Genomic DNA, 22,763 nt, shown 5'->3' on the forward strand with positions numbered 1-22,763 from the left:
AAATATTTATTTAATTATATGATTTTAAAAAATCACAACAGCTTTATTCATAAAACAAAACGTCTTTATGAATACAACTGTTGTAATTTTTTTTAATAATTTTTTTGAAAATCAATTACATATTTATTTTCTTTTGTTATGAATTTTCATGAACTAACTACATCATCCTCTGATTAACAACATAAGTGGTACTGCCTGTTAATCTGAAAGTTCTGATTTTTAATCTTGGTCCAGCTTGGCATTTTTTATACGGTAGATTCATTTATCATTGAGAAACTGATTGAAAATTAGGCTTTTGTTTCTTTAGGAAATAACATAGAATGATTCCTTAGTTAGGTCCTTTTTCTGATACGTCTGATCAAAAGTGTTGTGATTTGAGTCTGCTTTGGTGTTTTTCAAACCAGTGGTTGCTTGTGTACCTTATGCCAGTTTGAATTCTTTACAAACTGAGGTTTTCACAGGATCTGTATCAAATGTATAGAACTCTAATCATTTGTTCATTATTGCAAAGATACTTTTTTGTATTTGGTGTTATTTAGACATTCATTTTTGAGTTTTTGTTATAAGAGACACAGCAATGAAGTGGCAACAACTACTGGGATAAAAACCCTTTAACTAGTAAGGACTTGTTCTTTCAAGAGAAATTATTTGCTGTTAATTTATAATCATGTCAAATCATCATTTGTAATCATACAACAAACTTGTACTTCTCCTTATTGCAGTTTCAACAGAAAGCAAAATGTTGATCTGACAAGGATTGTTGGTCAACTGGACATCCTGAGCAGTGACTATCTGCATCCATTGATGCCTCTGTATGTCTTCGGGTTTTCTTTAATCTTTGCTGCTCTGCAAATAGGAGGGTCGCTTCTGATAACAGCTATTGCAACTTAAATAGCTTGGTAATTTTTCATTTGAAATTCAATATCGGTTAATTTGTTAGTTTTAAGTAAACTTCCGTTGAATATTCATGAGTTTTCACTTTGAAATATTCGTAAAATGTTTTCTATAAATTTCTATCAAAACAAAATTTCATGTTTAAAATCTATACCAGGACCATAATAAATTTTTATCTCGTTTAGTCAATTTTCGTGAAATATGAGACATTCAAAACAATGGCATAATTTAAATATATAATTATTCATATCCTCATCTACCCCTAAGCTAGATTCATTCAAAGGAACAACTCCTTTAATTTTTTGTCCTATTTTATGCACAACAACAAGCTATCTTTTAAATCTTAAAAGGTTCATTCAGCAAACATCCTTTACAGCTTAACATCTCTGTTCTTGCAATATTTTCTCAGGTTGCTTTAGAATGGTTTTATCTGCTTGAAATACAATTAAATAAAACTTTATTAATTCATTGTAAATAAATCCAATTATTATGGATAATTTATCAACTTTTAGGTCTTCTTAAGCTATGCCTAACAGAAATCCTAATGAACTTAATTTGGTAACGGTCTCTTAAAGTCAGCTTAAATCATCTGTTAGTTTCTTTATAATCTACAAGTATCTTTATTAGATGTTAGTAACAAAATTTAAAAAATCTTTGTCCAATATCTTGTTTACTTGCATTATTAAATGTCATCTGCATTAAAATTATTCTTTAATCAATAAAACTGGTGCTGATTATATTTACCTGTTTACCATTTCCTTTGTACAATTCTTCAAATGAGTCTTGTTTCACTAGTAACAGCTGCAGGGTAATTTTCTAAATATTTATGTGATGTAGCGAGTTCAAGCAAGTTAACGATTTGTTGTGTTCATATTCTGCATGAAATATAAACTAGAGTGTAATATAATTTAAGTGCTATACAATAACTGCCTTTGTTTAATACCTCTGTTAGGTGTACTAATTCTGTATCTTAATTTTGCTGGTTCATAATTCAGATAATAGTCTTCTTTAGCCATGACAAATAACTTAATATAATCTTTAAATTTTACATTATTAAGTATTACATTGGTGAATATGCAATGAGTTGAGTAAATACATGATGAGAGTATAAATTGTAGATGAAGACTGCACAATACAGTAAATTAGATATGTTGTTGCAATAAAGATTAGATGTTAACATAGGCCAGCTGAATATAAAAAAATTTATTCTTAAAAATTAATAAGAAGAAAGAGACAGTTTATGTATTTATTTACTTTTACAAATGAATAAGAAGAAAAATACAAGTCTTAACATAACTGCCTGTCAAAAATCAGATGATTTTTTAATAATATTATTAATGAAAATAATAATATTCACATTAAGTTATATGATTGTGTAATTAAAAATATAATTGTAAATACATGAATCATACAGTTGTGAATAATAAGTAAATAATATAATCTGTAATGTATCTTAACAATAATAAATATTAATTTATGTTATTATCATAAACCTTATTTTACGTAAACTTTGCTAATTATGCATATTGCTTAAATAAATAATAGTATAATTAAATAGGTAAATATTATAATCTATAATTTATTTTGAAATTGTATTCACATTCATTTTTCACATTGTAATAATAATAATAATTATATAATAAGTAATAGTTATGAAGCTCACAGTTATCTTAACTTTGTTTATAAACCAAATTTTTGTTTGTGTGTGTGCGTGTGTATATATGAATATATAAATTGATCAAAATCAGTGATCTGAACGTTTCAATTATATTTACAATCATATAGATCTAGGATTTCTTCTAATGTGTTGTCCGTGTATCTACTGTAAAGATGTATCCAATGGCGAGTAACTCATTCCATTGACAATTTTATGTGTAATAATCTCATATAAATAGATTAAATAATAAATAAATCTTGGGAAATCCATTCCTCATACGTCAATTAATAAATTAACTCTGGTGTCTTAATGCACCACACTAATATATCAATAAATAAAACATAATATATATGTTGTATGTCTGTGTGCAAGTATGTATCATACTTGTAATATTACTTTTAATATACAAGTATGTAATATAGTCTGTAGATTGTTTAGGAGTGTAAAAGTAATATGAATGTGAAATTATAAATAAATTAATATACATATGCAGATTAGGTTATAAATAGTAATACAATATTTATAAACGTATTAACAAGATATGAGATTAGTATAAACAGATTAAGTATATAAACATTAAATTAACCATTATAGAGATTGGTAATAGGCATCAATCTCTAATACCCGATTGGCTCAGGTCTTTGAAATTGACCTTAATATTATATACACCAACAACCCTTACTAAGTTATTGGAACCGGATAAATGTGGGTGACAATCCCATGTTTCCAATGCATGGGTGAAGAATTTTCATTTGTGTTAATACTAAGTCTCCAACACAAAGGTTACAAGAATGAAAATGCCATTTATTGCATTGCTGAAGATAATGTAAATAGTCCTTAGACCATTGTCCTAAGCAGGTAATATAAATTTTTTTGTAACTGGGTTGAGGCAAAGAGGTGAGTAGACATCTAATGAGAAAGTGTCCTGGTGATAAAGATTCTGGATCTGTGATCTGAGGAAATAACGAAAATAGGACAGGAATTGAGACAGGCTTCAATTTGAGTTAAAACTGTATATAATTACTCAAAATTAAGGATTGATTGCCCTACTATGCGACGCATGTGATATTTGATGCTTTAGATTGCACTCTCCCATAAACCACCAAAAAGGCTGGGATGATCTGCTACCAAAACAACTGGAAGAATATTTACTGTCAGCTTCCTTTAGTAAATAAAATAAAGATCGATAGATTGGTTTTATCACCTGAAAAATCTATCAATATCCAACTCCATGGCTTTTCAGATGCCTCCAAAAGAGCCTATGGTGCTTGGGTTTACATTCGGTGTATTGACAAATCAAGAAAGGTTACTGTTAACTGCAAAATGTAAGGTGTCACCTTTAAAGCAAATATCGCTGCCGCATTTAGAGCTCTGTGGAGCTCTTCTACTTTCTCGTTTAATAAAAAAAATTATAGAAACAATTTCCATTGAATTTAACAAAATTTACCTATGGACAGAATCCAGTGTAGTTCTTTTCTGGATCAAAAAATGTTCATCAACTTGGAAAACGTTTGTAGCTGGGAATAATTCCTTAACCTTTGAAGAAATTACTACCTTATTAGCACATATTGAAGCCTGTCTCAATTCAAGACCTTTAACCAAATTATCAGCCAATCCTCTAGAAATATCCTATCTAACTCCAGGACATTTCTTTATAGGAGAATCCTTAACAGCAATTCCTGATCCTGACTTAACTGACTTAGCTGTTAACAGGTTGAACTGATGGCAACGAGTCCAGCAAATGACTCAACAAATATGGCAGAATGGTCAGCTGATTACCTGAACTCCCTTCAACAACGCCAGAAGTGGGCAACTGAACAATCCAACCTCAAAGTCGGTGACGTCGTAGTCGTCAAAGAAGATAATTTACCACCACCTTTGCGATGGAAGTTAGCTGTAGTCAAAGAGACTCATTCTGGTTCTGACAAATTTGTTCGTGTTGTGACATTACATAACAATCAAGGTGTCTTTAAGAGATCGATCAATAAGTTTTGCAAATTACCAGTGGCAGATAACCCTGGATAACTTTGTGTATTTTATTTTACTCTGTTTAACTATTTACAAGTGTTCAGTTGTGTTATTTTTGTGCCTGTATCTTTAGTGATTATTTTATATTTTTTATTATTTGACCAATGATTTTATTGTTTATCACTGAATATTTTAGATACTATACCTAGTTTTATTTAAAAGTATATACAAAAATATATATTTTGGTGGCCGGTATGTTTACGCTCATACGTCACTTAAGTGGGGGTATACACGCAGACTGCTGGACAGTCAGTTCTCGCGCAATATCTGCTGTGTAAGCAACTCGCCCGTTTAGCGACATTATTAACAATTTTATATCTTATTTGTTTTATTTTATGTAACTTATTATCATTTCACTCAAGTCTTTTTATGACATGTATATATTCGTATTCTAATCTATTTACAGTCCACTTATTGTTTTATTAAATCATTCTTGACTGAATTATGAGCATTGTTTCTTTGTTTATTTCACGCTATTCAAATTGTGAAACATCCATATTTAGTGAAACAACATTAATAGGAAGGCAAGCACTGAGTATGTATCCTAACTTGGTTTCCTGAATAATAGACTATCTGGAATTTCGAATAAATTTCCCAGGTAAGATAAGATTCAAATGGAAGTGAGCTCCAGTCGGGATGTTAATGCTACTTATGTTGAAATTACAATCTACTAGCAATATATTATGAGATAGTGTGAGATGAAAAATATCAAATGTGTGTAATGAAAGGCTGTCGGTAATATATGATAAAACAGCACATTGCAATTCGAATGAAAAGTTATTATATCTAGAATGCAATGTAATCGTTACACTGTATTCAGATTGAGATAATAAGTTATTTATACTTAAAATGGGGAGATCGTTTTTAATAAGTTTGTCCTAATTTTCTGGCAAATTTATATGTGCAAAAATTCCCCTGATTGCCAGAATCTAAGATTCTACATGAATGAGTATTATCAAATGTATCATTGGTGTTACATATAGTCTTTGATAAAATTACATTTTTGTTTGATTGTAGTTTAAATGAACAATAGGTATTAATTTCAGACTTATTGCCTTCTAATTTAGAATCATTAATATTATCCATATGAACGAGAGTATTATGTTTTTCAGTATAAATCTTATATAGATTATTTGAATAATATTCATTAATAGAATGGCCTTTATGCAAACTAATAAAACAACAATTATTATGCCCCAAAAAGGCTCTTCGTTCATCGACGGACAAATTTAAAAATTCTTTACAATGTTATAAATGATGATTTAAATTACAAAACAAGCATGCCCAGAGTTAAATTTTGAATAACAAATGAGATTATTTCTTTGTATTGTTTATTAGCATTTAAGGTAAAGCGTTTGGTGGAATACTTGACTGAATTGCTGTAACGCTGTTCTCACACGCAAGTGTGTAAGCTAAGAGGACAAACACGCAAGTGTTTGTCCTCCGTTGTCCATTGGACACATCCCGACTCCCTTATTCTTGCATGCAGGCGAGCCCGGGCGGCCTAGGCAAGAGGGCTACCTCCCGTCACTGTACGTGCCACACTTCGAGAATCCCTTATATATATATATATAAAAACTACCCCTTAGAGTTTGTTTAATACAGCTTTAAATTTTCATTTTTTACAGACTTTTAAGAAGACCACTGGTGTATAAATAAGCAACTATTTTTTCTTTATTTCCATTTTCCAAATCAGCAGCAATATCATTTCTTAGCCGGAACCTCTTTCTGAGGTCCTCATATATATGGTACACTCTTCCATTAGATAACTATAACTGTATAACCATTATTAACTATAAGTGTTTTATTACAAACACTGCACATTGGTCTTTCTTCGCCGGTTAACAAATATGAATTTGTTATTCGCGCGTTTCTAAGTCTGGTCACAGCCACTTGTTCTCAGCGAGTCAACTTCACGTCGCTGTTCCATTTATATGGAGAAGTTTTGACTGAGTTAATTTTTGTATTTAAACTCCAATCAGTATTCCACCTTTTCTTATTGTGTTAGATAGTGTTTAACATCTGCCACCCGTACAGGAATTACATCCACGTTATCGCAGACTGTCGCCTTTCTGGCAGCTTCGTCTGCGCTTTTTTATACCTGCAATACCTGCTGGTATTGCAGGTCATAACCTGCAATACCAGCATGCCTTGGAGTCCGTACAGATACGATTCGCTGTCTTCGTTTGATTTAGATCGTACAAAATGGACAGGATTTTTGTAATTAGAACATCCTTAATGTTCTTGTTTCGAATTGCAACAAGTGCACTTAGAGAATCGGAACATATTACCGCTATCTCTTCGCAATAGTGTTCTGTGTACCGAAGAGCTTGCTGGATGGCAGTAAGTTCTGCCGTATAGATACTGGCCATATCAGGCTGTTTCCAAAAGTGGGCTTCTCAATTTACATATATAGAGCATTCAACACCATGTTCGGTTTTAGAACCGTCAGTGTAAATTCTAATATGTTCTTCGTAACTGCTGACAGTTGATAAAAATTCCTGTTGGATGATTACTGCTGGCTTCTTTTTTATTTCTTCCTGAGAGAGATCCAACCTTGTATATTTACCGCTGGCAAAAGCCACGGCAGTATTTCTCTCTTAGAAATTGTTAAAACCTGTGGTATAGCAATTTCATATTTTCTTATTAATTCGTGGTACCTTATTCCGGCTGGTCTTGAGTAGGTAGCACGATGTTCATATAATGCAGCCAAAGTATGGTTGTTAAAAAGTTTGTTATTTATATGGGTAGGAAAAGCCCCCATATGTTTGCTGCATACCTTAACAGTAGAATCTGTTCTATAAATTAGTGGCATTATTTCGGCTTCAGACATTAGACTAGTCGCCAAACTTGTGCGAAATGCACCTGTCGCGTATCTTATTCCGCTGTTGTGAATTACGTCTAACTTTCTTAAATGCGACTTTCTAGCGGATGAATATACAATGCATCCGTAGTCAAGTTTCGATTGAACCAATGCTTTATTTATACAGTTTCAATAATATTTCTTTATCTGAGCCCCAAATGATATTGGATAAACATTTAATAATGTTTAGAGCTTTTTTGAATCTATCACTCGTCCTGTTTATGTAATCCCCACGTAAGGGATTTATCCAATAACAGTCCTAAAAATCTCACATTATCTTTATATCGTAACGGATTGTTCTCGATGGTCAGAATAGGACTTTGGTGAGGAATTCTCTTCCTACAGAAGTGTTCACAGCACGTTTTATCTGGTGAAAATTGAAATCAATTATTCCTTACAACTTCATTAAGAGCGTTAATCGCTCGTTGTAATATGTACTTCACCATAGCTGTTTTTATTATTATATATTTTAATAATAAATATTATATATATATTTATTATTGTCAATTTAGTTTTGTCATGTTCGTTATTATGTCATGAGTAACGACATATTAAACATAACAATTCAAAGGCAACAAAGAGTTGTTTTATTTCATCAACATCATCTAAAGTCCATACTCGCTCTAAAATCTACCATCGTTACATGGTACTCCGGGCCGGATAGTCAAGTCGCCGGATTTACCACTGCTATATATAATGTTCTCTAAGTTGATCATTTGATCAGTGGTGGAATGTTATTGCCGAAAACCTGCTTAATGTGAAGATATCAGGGTTTTTTTTCTCTAAAAACCAAACGAGTCGATTATTGAGTATTATTAAGTATTATTATTATTATTAAGTATTTTTCCTATAGGGCACGTCAAAGAAATAGGACGGTAGCTATTGGGATCTGTCAAATTGTTATCTTTCTTTGGTACTGGAACAATATGTGCTTTTTTCCACTGCTGCGGGTATATTCCATCCCGCTATATCTGATTGTATAGTTCTAACAATCTGCGTTTTGCAGTGGTATTCAGCTGCCTGAACATGTTATAATGAATTTCATCCGGAACAGCCGCTGTGTTGCCTGTTTTCTCCAACGCTTTAACGAATTCTTCCATTTTAAAGGTTTTATTTCTTAACAACCACGGAGATCGTGGTTCTAACAAAGAAGCGTATCGACATCCTTCTCTCCCTGCGGGTCGGAGTAGAGGTTGTCGAGACCAAGCCGGACGCAAAGTACCTCGGTATGATGATTGACCGGACTCAGCTTTGCTGAGCAGCTTCGGAGAGTCGCCGACAAAGCTGCGAGAGCCGTAACTGCTCACAGCCGGCTCATGGCGAATGTCGGTGGACTGAAGGCCAGCAGACGGCGATTGCTGATGTCCACGGTGCATTCCATCCTGTTATACAGATCGGAAGTGTGGGCTCAGGCATTAAGAGCTGCAAGAAACCGGAAGCGGCTCGCGCAGGTGCAACGCACCGCAGCCTTGCGAGTCGCTTCCACGTATCGGACGGTCTCCGAGCCTGCAGTAGTGGTGGTCGCCGGCGTCATACCCATTGCTATTTTGGCAAGGGAGCGCCAGGTGATCTACAGGAGGCGAAGGGCAGCCGAAGACTGGGAGACCATTGCCAACGAGGAACGCACTCGCACGTTCGTCGCATGGCAAGATACCTGTGTCCACGAGACCAGAGGTCGATGTACCGCAAGGCATGTGATGTACCTCCACAATGTGGTTGCGATGATGCTCTGTAATCTGAGCAACTAGGAAGTGTATTCCGATTCGTGGGCAACATTCTCAGGACCAATAATGTTGACTGGGATAGTCCTGAAAATTAGGTAGCACCTAATCAGGCTAGTATAGATGGACTCAACTGGAAGTAATGTGTTAAACGGTTCCAGATTGAGTCCTGGTAGAAAGGGGGATGGTTTTTAGTCAGTAGTTTGCTGGTAACCCACTGGGTTGGTCTAGTGGTTAACGCGTCTTCCCAAATCAGCTGATTTGGAAGTCGAGAGTTACAGCGTTCAAGTCCTAGTAAAGCCAGTTATTTTTACATGGATTTGAATACTAGATCGTGGATATTGGTGTTCTTTGGTGGTTGGGTTTCAATTAACCACAAATCTCAGGAATGGTCGAACTGAGAATGTACAAGACTGCACTTCATTTACACTCATACATATCATCCTCACTCATCCTCTGAAGAATTATCTAAACGTTAGTTACCGGAGGCTAAACAGGAAAAAGAAGGAAGAAGTAATTTGCTGGTAGTGATTGGATAATACCATCAGCAGAACACTGTGCGTAAATGCATTTCCACCTCCCTCTGCAAAAAAAAAAAAAAAATTATTATTAATTGCAATTTACATTCTACAACACACAAGTTTTCATCGATTTGTATACAATCCAATGAAAAAAACATCATCATCAAACTTCAAGTTTTGGTCGAGGAACCTTCTTGATTTCCCTTGAAATTAATAAATTAATTTAATTTGTAAGGCATGACTATTACCTTGTAAAGGATCAAATTTGTCAGTGAACGTTCAAGTTCTAGTAACAGAAGCCTTCTTTGTCGTAATAATTGCTCTTTATCCATAATAATATTAACGTAAATTAATAATATAAATCGTAAATAATATAAATTAAATGTAAAAAAAATTAATTAAAATGATATTATGTTAATGATGCAATAGATATAAATTGTTGAAACCCTTTCCCAAATATATAATATCTATAATTCCAATTAGAGATCACTTCACGTTTGCAATTTGTTGGATATGAAGATCTTCAAATTTCTGTTCATATCTGAGGTCAGAGGACCAAATGTTCAAATCAATAATCACTTTGTTTTAATACTTCAGTTAGGGTGTACTAATTCTGTATCTTAATTTTGCTGGTTCATAATTCAGATAATAGTCTTCTTCAGCCATGACAAATAATCTAATATAATCTTTAAATTTTACATTATAAAGTATTACATGGTTGAATATGCAATGAGTTGATGAGTATATACATGATGATAGTATGAAGTGTAAATGAAGACTGAACAATACAATAAATTAGATAAATTGTTACAATAAAATATCAGATGGTAACATAGGCCATCTGAATATAAACAAATTTACTCTTAAAAATGAATAAGAAGAAAGAGACAATTTATATGTTTATTTACCTTTACCAATGAATAAGAAGAAAGAGATGATCTATGTATTTATTTACTTTTACAAATGAATAAGAAGAAAAAGAGACATGAGTCTTAACAATAGTGCTCTTTGAATCTGTTTGTGGGTGAAGCTGCATCTAGCTAATCTGATTTAGTTCTTAGTATATTTGTAACAGTTTATTTTCTATATTGCTATGTTTTTATCAGTGAGTGAATGTTTTGTTCGTTTGCTGTTTACCTTGCAGTACTTCATTTGCAGTACTTTAAAAATTGAAGAGGTTAAGGTTTTTCTGAAAATTAAAAATTTTTATAATTTTTGGTTGAGATATATTAGTTAAGTTTTTTCCATTGTATTTTTATATCTTTTGAACAATGTAGCTGGACATTTATTAACCTGTGCCAGATCTTTTATTGTACTGAGTTCTTCACTTAAGTTGGATGGTAAGTTTGCTTGTTTACTTGACACAGCAAGTATTACAAACAATATATTTGTGCTTGTGGGATTAAATAAATTGTGGATAAGTGTATCAGTCTTACTGTATTTTATATATTCAGTAAGTTTATAGTAAAACTTTTATCATTAGATCATATTGTTATCATTTTTGTTACACCAAGTATATTATATACTCGGTAAACACATTCACTTCAATAGATCCTTATAATTACCTGATACATATAATTTATAGTATGGTGTCTGCATAACCCAACCACTTGGATTTTTTTAAATTTTTATAATTATCTTTGGTAGCTAACAATATAAATTATGTTTACCAAATAATAATTGTGCAATGGCTAGCATTTAATAATTGAGTATTTAGTATTATATCCATGCAATACAAACTAAAATTTCATTACTGCAAATTTTTATCTTCAAAAAAAAAATTATGATAAAACTTTTTATTTATTTATGTTTTTGTTTCATATGAATATTAACATCTTATTAAATTTTAAAATGTTTTATTTTTAATAGCTTCCTTTTATTTTTGAGTCAAAAATTATCAAAAATATTTTTTTAAATTATTTAAATATTTGTTAACTCCCATATAGTATAATAATGTGTTGAAACATTTTTTAATAACTTCTAGTAGGCGTAGATTTAATGAGACAGATGAGTAGGGTAGCAATAGTATTTATTATCTAAGACTATGACTGTTGTTTATTATTTAATTTCTGATAATCTAAGTATCTGAATACTAAATTAGAATTTTCTTTATGCTGTCATAAAACTCTCTGTAAACAGCATTCATGACCTCAAGTTTAGGGCAGTGAATATAAAGGCTTAATGCATCCCCTGTTCTTGATAATGACACTTACTGTTGTCCATGAGAAAAAACATCACTTTCCAAATCTTCAAACTCTAACGACTTAAAGGGTTTATCTCTAGATTTATTTATTATTATAATAATTTCTGCTTTTACTGGAAATTGGAGGCTTTTAAACTGAATTGGAAAGTCAGAAAGAATGATAGGAATTCTTTATATAAAAAACAAATAGGAATTATTTTTATATAATACTATTTTGACTTCACTATCAGCTGTAGCCACAATACCAATTTTTATTGAATGGATTTTGCCATACTTTTGTAAGATCTTAAACCTCTTCAAACAAAAGCAAAAGCAAGATCTTATAGTACATGTTTGGATTAAAATCAATACAATCATGGTGAAGAGATATAGCGAGTCAAAAATATAGTGGTTCAAAAATATATAGTAAGGAAGATCTTACCCCATAGATGCAGATACTTTTTTAAATTTAGAAATTCAAGCAAAATTAAGAGGAGGAAAGTTTTTCATGCGGCTGAAGGGTTTTGTGAAGTCTTTTTTATCGTCAGTGCATCTAAAGAATTTATCATCTAGCAAGGATTATTAACTATTTAAATTTAATTTATTGTATTTTTGTAAAATGTGGGTGGCTGCCAAGCAATTTTAAAACTTTTTTGATTGTTTTAACTATTTTGTAGGCTCTGTAAAGCAAAAGCTCAGGGTAGTGTCTGTGCAAATTTTATGGTAACAGTTAAAACTATTACTTGTTAGTTTATAACTTTTTTTTTTGTTTCTTTGTAACTATAATTTGTATTAGATATCATATGGCATTGAAACAAACCTGAAATAAAAAGGCAACTGGTGTAGATTGTATAAAAGTTGAGTTTTTGAAAAACTGTGGACTGATACTTCATTTTAGATTGTTGCATATTTACAGTATATGCTAGAAGTCCTGTGCAGCATCTGAGTCTTGGAAACTTCCAAAGGTCATAAATCTTTTTAAGAAAGACAACAGAACAAAATGCAAAATACAGATGGATAAGTCTATTAAACTGTGTTTATAAATTGTATGCTAAGATCTTAAATATGTGTCGTCAGAGGCTTTGTTGGGAGAGGAACAAAACTGGTTTTCGTAGAGGTAGCTGTCTTGTATTATTAATGTAACTATACTTAATCAAGTGATTGAACAGAGGAATGATTTAGGTTTGAAATCACACAATGGATTTAATGACTATGAAAAGCCTTTTGATTGTGTTTTAAGACAGAAGCTCTGGAAAATTATGATAAAAAAGTGTTATTTGCTGCATCTAATAAAAGTGATTAAAGGACTATATATTAAAACAAAAATTGTAATAAATGATGGATTTAACATTAGTGGACTGTTAGATAATTTCTTAGGTATAAGACAAGGATGTAGTTACACTAACACTGTAAAACAATGACCATTCCTCTGATAATGTATGGAAATGAGGTATGGGTTGATCATGTAAGGGCTAAGTCAGACGTTCAAACAGTAGAAATGCAATTTCTGAGATCAGTAAAAGTTTATTCTAGATGGGACTGATTTAAGAACATAGGTATAAGAAGGAAATTAGAATATTTTCTCTTAATGAACAAATTGTGCATTTTAAGAATTGGCTTCAGCATATGTCTAGATTGGAAAATGGTAGATGGGTGAAGTAAGTGATTAATTATAAACCAAGAAGAAAGATAGTATGGGGAGACTGCTAAAGATATGTTATGATTTCTGCTCAAAGTTGGTACAGTTTTAATACCACCTATAGCAAGATGAAGAAGAAGGATTAGATAATAAAGATTATGTTTGATATGAATTCTATTTTTATTTGAACTCTTTAATCAATGATACATGTATGAAAAGTATAAATGTTGTTTTTTTTTATCTTTCTAACATTCCATAATCACTGCTTTATAACAAGTAGTGATTTCAATGGTTACATGTGATTGGGTTGATGTTATTTTTAAGTGATCTGAGTTGATAACACAAGAAACAACGGGATCATTTCATAAACAGTCACTTTTGATAATGTTGATCAAAGATTGGACTTTGTAGATTCTAATGGTGAATCACAGAGTGTTAAGTTGAGCTTCTGTCATTTTTACCTGATTACTTATTTTGTGCCCTCACTATTTTTAGCGCCTTTACTATAAATGATCACTTTTCTAGTGTCAAGGGAAAGTATTTCTAGTATTCCTGTTATCAAAAGACAAATTTCTTGAAAGGACCAACATAATAATTCGATGCCAGCTTTTCTCAGTTTAACAATATTTATGTAGACAATTCTGATCCCAGTTGTTTGTACAGTAATTTTTTTTTATCAACATTTCAGGCCACTCAGAAGCATGTGCTACGATGTCAAAAATACATTGCAAATAAATGTAATTCTTATTTAAGTGTTAAGTACAAACCTTGCTTTTATTTAGTGTTTGTAGTTAAAAATTAACTTTTAAAAGTTTATAAATACTTAGAGAAATTTGATGGCTTTGTAAAATATTTAGTTTTAAAAAACATAGTTTTAAAAAAACATTATAAAATAGCAGTAAAGTAATTGAAAACCCCTATTTCAAAAAGGTTAATTAAGCATTGTCATGTGTGAAAAATAAACTATTCTTGTATAACAATTGAGTGTTTTATTCTGTTGCATTCATGGACCAAATTCATAGCCCATAAATGGAAGACTGCCGAAATTCATTGCAAATAGTACGAATTACATTGATGATTATCAGTTGGCTTAAATTTTATTGATTGTTAAGTGTCATTCTTGATAGTATATTGTTTAACTTTTCAGATGTATTATGTACAAAATGGATGCAAAGAATAGAGATAAAGGTGACCCGATTTGTGGAGCGGTCATAAAAGTTGAAAATACATATATGGTATGTTAACTTAAAATATTTACATGTAGTATCTAATAGAGAAACTTTTATTATTTTTCACAATGTTAACTTGAAAGAGATAATATCATGCATGGCTCTGAGCAAGACAGTAACTGTATACCTTACAACCTGATGGTTTCACTTGAAATGACTGAGAATAATATCATTTAAAATAAAAGAATGTGAAAAGTACAATACCAATATAGGTGACAAATTTTATAAACCATCTCTGTACAGGTTACCCAAGTTAAACATCCAATATTGAATGTATTTTTGTGAAACTCTTTGATAAGTAGTATATACATTGTTATTTAGAGTTTAAAAACAGTCTCAAATATTTAACAAAAAAGATATCAGTAACTTATTTTTAAAAGAATTTTTAGTTTTTTGTGTTGTATGAAAGTAAATTTAAAATATATGCAAATTTTTAAAGGGTGAACTTGAAAAAGATTCATTGACAATATTTGGTCAGAATTACAGTATAATATATGAATTTAATTTGACTTAAGCATTTAACTAATTTATTGATTTTATATAGTATATAGGTATACATTTTTATAGTCTTTGAAGAGTTAAAAGTGAATGACATAAAATAAGGAAATGAAAAACATTTAAATGTAAATGCCAAACACAGTTCAAATAAATTTAGTAATTTTTTTTTTAAATTGCTTTAGAATAAAAAGAAGTTTTAATTTTACAATTAAATTTCTACAGAGGCAATTACATAGAAGCCATTAATGACTGAAAAAAAAAACGCAATTTAAGTAAATAATTATGTTGTCCATTAAAGAATGTAATCATGATTACATTCTTGATTACGTGCTTGTCTAATGGAAATGTAGAAAAACAGTATTGGTAAGTTTTAGAAGTATACTGTTTGAAAAACTTTTAACACCTAATTAATTTTATTTGTCTTGCAATCAAAAGTGCGTGAATATTGTTTCTATCAGTGCTTATGAGTAAAAGTGTGTTACTCATTTATTTTATAAAGATGATGCATTTGTTAAAATTGTTATATTTCTCTCCATATTCCTGCCATCTTTAGGACACTGTATGAAATGAACTCCATTTTCTCTTCATATTCTAATATTAATATTAAATATTTTTTATATTAAAAAAAAAAATGTAAAAGGGTAAAAATAACCCCCTTTAAAAGTCTTATAAAGAAGGTGATTAGCATGACAAAATATGTTAAGTGCACAAAACATTGAATTTAAAGATGTGTGAAGTATGAACTTTCAAATTAAAAAAAAAAAAAAAAACTATCTGATTTGATTTGTTTGACCAAACTAGTGCTTTGCATGTAGATTTGAGTAAATGCCAGATGATAGAGAGAGGTTAGTGTGCTGGATTTTCTAAATTTAGCTGTAGTTAATTATTCTCATCAAGGGTCTTATGTATGTTAACTTATTATTTTGTTCATTTTATTTTTGAGGTTAAAATTCATGAAAGAGCATGTCCAAGTTTGTGAATAAATTATGAATATAAAATTATCTTTAAGGATGTTGTTCTTACACATAATTTCTCATTGACTTGCGTAACATTTCATCTATCTCATTTTCCTTATTGAAATATGGAAAAAAGCATGGATTGAAATGATTAATAAAATTTTAGACTACAAAATAAACTCAGAAGCAGCCATTGTTTCTGACTGCAATTTTATTATTATTATAAAATTTAGATTTAGAATTAAAGAAAACATAAGAACAAAGAGACAAAGATTTAAACTGATCAAAAATTATAAACATTATTAAACAAAAATAAGTTAATACAGGAAATAAATTAAATAAATCTTTATATAAATTAATCAAACGAAAAGTTGGTCCTATAAAAAGAGTGAAATAATTAAATAACTGTATTTTTACCTTATAATCCTCCGTGACATTGTTTTTAAGACAATAAAATGTAAGATTTTGATTAACCGTTGTGCGTGACTGTGATGATAACTAAAGCTTATCTACGCAGCCTACAGGTCATGCACAATGGTCAATCAAAATATTAAATTTTATTGTCTTAAAAACAATATCGAAATGGAAATAAATCAAATGCTTTACTGAGATCACAAAAAAATGAAAATTGAATCTTTTTATCTATGATATAATAGGTACAGGTCTAAAAATTACTGCTAAAATTAGTTGAAATGGTTCTATAAATTGAAGGAAATATTAAAGTAGGAGATGAGACCACACAGAAAAGAAAAATCGCGGAATGAGAGAGATACATTAGAATTGGTGGATGAACACAAAAAGTATAAAAACTAAAAAATGTATGAAGCAGAAAATTGTGTTAACAAAAGATATAAATTAATAGAAAATGTAAAATAGCAAAGTAATACTGGTTGAAGGAGAGATAAAGTGGGATAGAATAAAATGTGTTCACTTGGAAGGAAAGTACATACATAGATGAAACATAGAAAAGTGATAGAAAACTAAGTGATGTATTAATGTCAGAGGTGCACATGGGAAATCTGTGAAAAAAATCAGGTAGCATGATAATCAGAACTGAGGTTGACGAAAAGTAAACTCTGATTTAGAAACGTGTAAAACGTGTCAATTGCTCTTACATTTTCTTTTGCCAGAAAGAGAAACTGGATTAAATAACTGAAGATATGAATTTCATTACCTTCAATATGAAAATGGATTAAAAGTAAATTACAAAATTGCGGTAGAAAGAAGCAAAATAAGGAAATAAATATCAGGATAAGAGAATATAATATACCAGAAGTTATAGAAGTTATATTTTTCTACGTAAGAGTTATGTTTCAAAATTAAGAGTCAGTCCAAAAGTGGTAGGCAACAATGAATAATATCGTATTTGAGCTGTAGCTTCAACTACTTATTAGGTAGCTGTTGAACATCTTGTTAGCAGTCTGTTTGCAATATTGTTCACAGTGTTTAATGATGGTTGCAAAAATAAACAGTACTACCAGTAATGAGAAGTGATTCAATATCTCAATACTAAAATATTAATGCTTCTGAAATTTGTTGTGAATTGCATATAATTTACAGTAATACAGTAACGAGTGAACAAAAAGTAAGGCAATTGCGAGTTTAATGAAGATTGTACAAATGCTCTTGATGAAAGGAATGGAAAGTTCAGTCCTTAATTGAAAGATTTGAATGCATAAGTTTTAGAGGAAACCAATAACCAGTGCTTTAGAATTAGTGATTTTGCATAGGAATTTGTTCACGATTCAGATAGTATAGTGTGTAGAATTGTTATGGTAAAACTATCCGATGATAAACTGTATACAAGATGGGTCCCAAACACATTAATTGATGCCCTCAAAAATCAAAGTATGTCATCAGTCTATGGAATGGCATTATTATTAGGACTACTTATGAAAAAAAAATTGAGTAAACATAGTCAGCGTGGAAGATCATTAAGCTGTTTTCAGAGACAAAAAACATGTCATATTGGGGGATTTTATGGAGCTGGAATAACAGTCACTGAAATGGACTGGAAAGCACTTGCAAAGGCATGCCAGTTAGAAGCATTGATGTTGTAGGATTCTGCCATCAAGAATTGTTTTTATTCATGATGATAGTGCGTGCTTACACACTGCTGCCTTTATTCATCAATACAGATAGGAACTTTTTGATCACCCTCCCTTACATCCAATCCTAGAACCTAGCAAGTACTACCATGTCTTCAAAGACATGTCTTCAAAGACAGTGACAAATTGAAAACAGCAGTGTTGAATTGATTGAAATCTCAGATTGCAGATTTATATGAGCAGGATGCTAAGAAGCTTGTTCTTAAATATCAGAGGTACATAGAAAACAATGCTGATTATGTAGAAAAATAAAATAGGTATATAGAAATGTATAAATTTATTTTCTTCCTCTATTTTTTTAATGCCCCATCAATGTTCCCTTATGTTTTTAAACATGCCTGTTAGTGAAATTGCACAAAGGAGGAATGAAGAAATGTAGACAGGCATAAGCAAAGGAGCTTTCTTGCAAAAAACAATTCTATTGCTAAATATAAATCTAATTAGAAAGAAATTCTTTGAAATAATTGTATGGAATAAGCTCTTGATGGTAGTGAAACATGGACAACAATTGGAAATATAGGAAGGAAAAGAATAGGGACATTTGATGGGGGTCTGCTACAAAAGGATGTTAAAATTTAAATGGGTTGATAAAATTCAAAATAGAGGAGGAAAGTTTGTGAGAAAATATTTGTACAGAAAGAAACTAGGTGAGTGAGCCATATAATAATGACATCCAATGTTAGTTATTTCAGTTACAGTGAAATGAGAGTAAAAGTTTCTGAGGAAAATACATTGGTATACATAATACCAATGAGGATGTAGAATGTAATAAATTTGTAGGTATTAAAAACTAAGTTCGTAACTGAAAGGAAAATTTAACATCAAAATCAATCTGTCAGTTGACTGATGACTCAAAAATATCTATTTTTCCATTATGCTTTAATTTGATTTTAAATAGAGCATTTTAAAATTTTAATCTACAACAGTGCTGTATGTACGTATTGGTTTTAGGGTAACACATTACACAGTGTGAACATTTTTTATTTGCAACTACCGAAAAGAATTTTGGTTTCTTTTAATTGTGAAGAGAGAAACCACTTTAAAAAGGATTTCTAATTCATCAGTTGTTTTAGATTTAGAGACTTCTTCACTGTATCTTAAAACATATCATTTCTTTTAATAAAAACCATACAAATTAATCATTCATTACAAAATCCATATGAATTAATTTTTACTGCCAGTAAAAAATACCTACTATAATTAAAAATAAAAAAGTGAGAATTGATTGCAGTATTTTGATTACTATGTGAAAATATAAAATAAGATCATGTTAATAAATTATTAAAAAGGTGATTAAAATAAATTTAAAAAATTAATTATTTGAGTTTTAGAAGAGATATTGTTTTCTATTATGTATTTGAAGGCTAATGAAGTTATATTTGTAACTCATTTTTTATTATTTCTTGTAGGATAATGATGTGGTTAATAAAAAGAATAATAGAAATGAAACACCTGTAGTGTTCCACTCTGAGGTCGATTTGGACACAAAAAAAGAGGAAGAAGAAGGAAACAGAGAAGGATTTGATGGTATTTATAATAACGAAGAGGAAAACAGACAAGAAAGAATTGTTAAACATGTAAATTTATTACTTTCATGATACATTTTTATATGTATCCTACATTATAGCTGTAAGAATGATATTCAAATACCACCACCACCACATTCATTTTAAGCTTTACGGTGATTTCTTGCTGCACAGATTAGAGTAATGGCATCTTACTTAAAAATATTACTATACGAAAAATGACAGTAAAGTATTACTTATTCTCAGTTCAAAGTTTTTAACCATACTGCCCGTTCAATAATGGAGGTACTCAAATTTAGGTGTAAAACTGTTCCCCCTGTACAACTAGCTTCTCAACATTTTCACCTGGCCTACAGATTACATGGCAAAAAAAAACGGAGAATGTTCATGAAGCATATTGTGGACAACCTCCTCTGTATACCCACCTTGTTTATAATAAAGTTTTATCCTCTTTTCCATCCATAAAATGTGTGGAGCATTCTTCTGTGTAGGCCCACATTTAAAATACTATAATTCTCCTGCAGTCTTCCACCTTGATGGCCCAGCCTCAACGCCCGTACGTAACTGCAGAAAGACTAGTATCTGAAGCAGTCTCAGCTTTGTATTCTCCCATGCTTCCAAATAGCAGTGAACTTGGTAAGCACCTCCTTCACAAAGATAATTTTTCTTCTTGTATCAGTCGATTAATCCTGATCTTTATCTGTTGTTGATCTGTAATATACAGAATGGTTCATCTTTTCAAAATCACTGAATGCATCAAATGACATCAGAAAACTTTTGTTTTCTGATGTTTATAAGAATCATTCAGATCAATTCTGCAGCTGCTGATTGTTATGTGTTAGTGAATATAGAACAAAATTAGAAAAAAAACTAGAACTTATGATAGTAGAGCTATGATGGCTTTTTAAATTTTGACAGTGGCAGACCATTTTGAATGGGAAAATATTTGAGGAAAGCATAAGTGCTGATAGTAGTGTCAAACCAATTTGTGAATAACTTAAAAAAAGTAATAAAAATGAAAAACTTATGCTCTTCCAAATTTATAATGGTGACAAAACAGGCTTATTATGAAGATCAATTCTCTGAACACATAAGTCTTCAGAATGGAAAGTTCCACACCAGGTCAAAAGGTAAATAAAGAAAGCATTTATGCTGTGTTGTGTACAAATGCAGAGGATCTCACCATCTCAGATCCATCATTGGAAAATCTCATAATCCAAGAGCAATTAAGAATATTATGGATAATAGTCCAGTTATTTACCGAGTAAATAAAACTGCAGGGATTACTCAGAAAATTTTCTCCTATTTGTTTTTTTTTCTCCTATGGATGCAAATAAATGCATTCATAATAAATTTCAGTTTTCAAAAAAGAAATCAATTTCAACAAATTAATAAAATTATAGATTAATATGTTTTAATGTATTTATAGAATTTAATAACTGAAGATACGGGATTCCGCAATAATCTATTCTTGGATTTAAGATGGTAAGTATAACTTATCTGTTTACTGTGTTTTGGTGGTTTACATTTCATTTAATATTAAATTGTATGAGCACAAGGTCAATATTTTAATGAGTTATTTGAATTTTCCAAAGAAAATTATATATTTGTATTGAAAACTCTAAACTTTCAATCTTGAAAACTCTTTCCTGTCAATCAGTTGATTAACAAAATTCTACTATTATTTTGTTACTACTGGTTTGCTGAAATAAATTTTAATAATAGGGTTCTGCATTTATTCTTAATCAGTGTTTAAATAGTTGTGAATTTTTGGTAGTAAATACCACTTTTTAGAGTTTATCGTGAGGGTTCTGATGAAATATTTTATAATTTGTGTTTATATTTAATATATTTTATTATCCTTGACCTCGAGGTTTTACTTTTAAATCAGTTATTGGTTTATCAGAAGAGTAAATGCAATTTTTTATTCGTGATTTTAAAAATATAAGAAAAGATACTATAACAAGTTTAGATCTTAGGACTATCATTTTTACGCTTAGTTGTAAGAATTATATTGGCTTGATCTGTAATTCGATTGTCCTTCACATGTGACGTGATATCATACTAACATATAATGCTTATACAGAATCTGGCAGAAATAACTCACAAATTTGCAACAGCTGGTGGTGGAGTACTAATAGTACAGGGCATGGTGTCGACATGTCATTTTGTAGCGGATGTCTTGCTATTTCAGTTACAACGAGTGATGAACATCACGCTTTCGTTATTGAAACATATTTTAAAATGGTGATTCTGTTATCATGCAGCGATTATTTTGCTCACACTTTCAGCTAGGTTGACATGCCGTGGTCCCTAATAAGATTCAGTTATGAGTGCTCAATTAAACTGAGTGTCCAATTTTAGAGCTTCGGTAATGCTCTGAAGAAGAAACCGCCTTCAAGCATTTGAACACCCGAAAATTTTGAACCAGTAAGACAAGCTCTTACACAATCTCCAAGTTGCTTAGCTCTTAAACAGCTGCCTGCATTACAAGTTTCTGTTCAGACTGTAAGTAGAATTTTACATGTCGACTTAGTTTCATTGTTACAAAATGATGGTCATGCAGTAGCTAAATGAATGTGACTGGATTAGCCATATTTCTTCTTGCCAGGCTATTCTGGAAAATGTTCCAGTGAACTTGGTTATGTGTAGAGTGACGAAGCCCATTTTAATCTATCCGGTTGTGTTAATAAACAAAACTTTTGATACCAGGCAGAAAATTAACCTCTAACTTGATGAACACCCTCTGCACTCAGCATGTTAGTTTGGTATGCAATTTCTGAATTTGGAATAAGAGGGACATACTTTTTTGAGGAAGAAAGACAATTAGTTACAGTAACTTCTGAACATTATGTAAAAATATTATATGATTTCTTGATACCAAGATTTAATGAACTTAGAAGTCAAGCTGAAAATTTATGGTTTCAACAAGATGGAGAAC

General features: G+C 30.9%; 2 protein-coding genes across 2 annotated transcripts in view; both read left to right on the forward strand.

Annotated features, from left to right (window-relative positions):
- Positions 1 to 22,763, forward strand: part of LOC142317706 (uncharacterized) — a 63,792-nt gene that overhangs the window by 27,412 nt on the left and 13,617 nt on the right. Inside the window, exon 7 of the mRNA XM_075354253.1 lies at positions 11,018 to 11,024. Coding sequence (XP_075210368.1) covers positions 11,018 to 11,024 — 7 coding nt within the window. The remainder of the gene's footprint in view (positions 1 to 11,017; positions 11,025 to 22,763) is intronic.
- On the forward strand, positions 729 to 4,927 carry LOC142325358 (uncharacterized). Its single transcript, XM_075367032.1, has 2 exons — positions 729 to 899; positions 4,265 to 4,927. Exon 2 carries the CDS (start codon positions 4,274 to 4,276, stop codon positions 4,574 to 4,576), a length of 303 nt encoding a protein of 100 aa, XP_075223147.1. The 5' UTR covers positions 729 to 899; positions 4,265 to 4,273; the 3' UTR covers positions 4,577 to 4,927.

Source organism: Lycorma delicatula, chromosome 1 (genome assembly GCF_047948215.1).
Source record: "Lycorma delicatula isolate Av1 chromosome 1, ASM4794821v1, whole genome shotgun sequence".
NCBI lineage: Eukaryota > Metazoa > Arthropoda > Insecta > Hemiptera > Fulgoridae > Lycorma > Lycorma delicatula.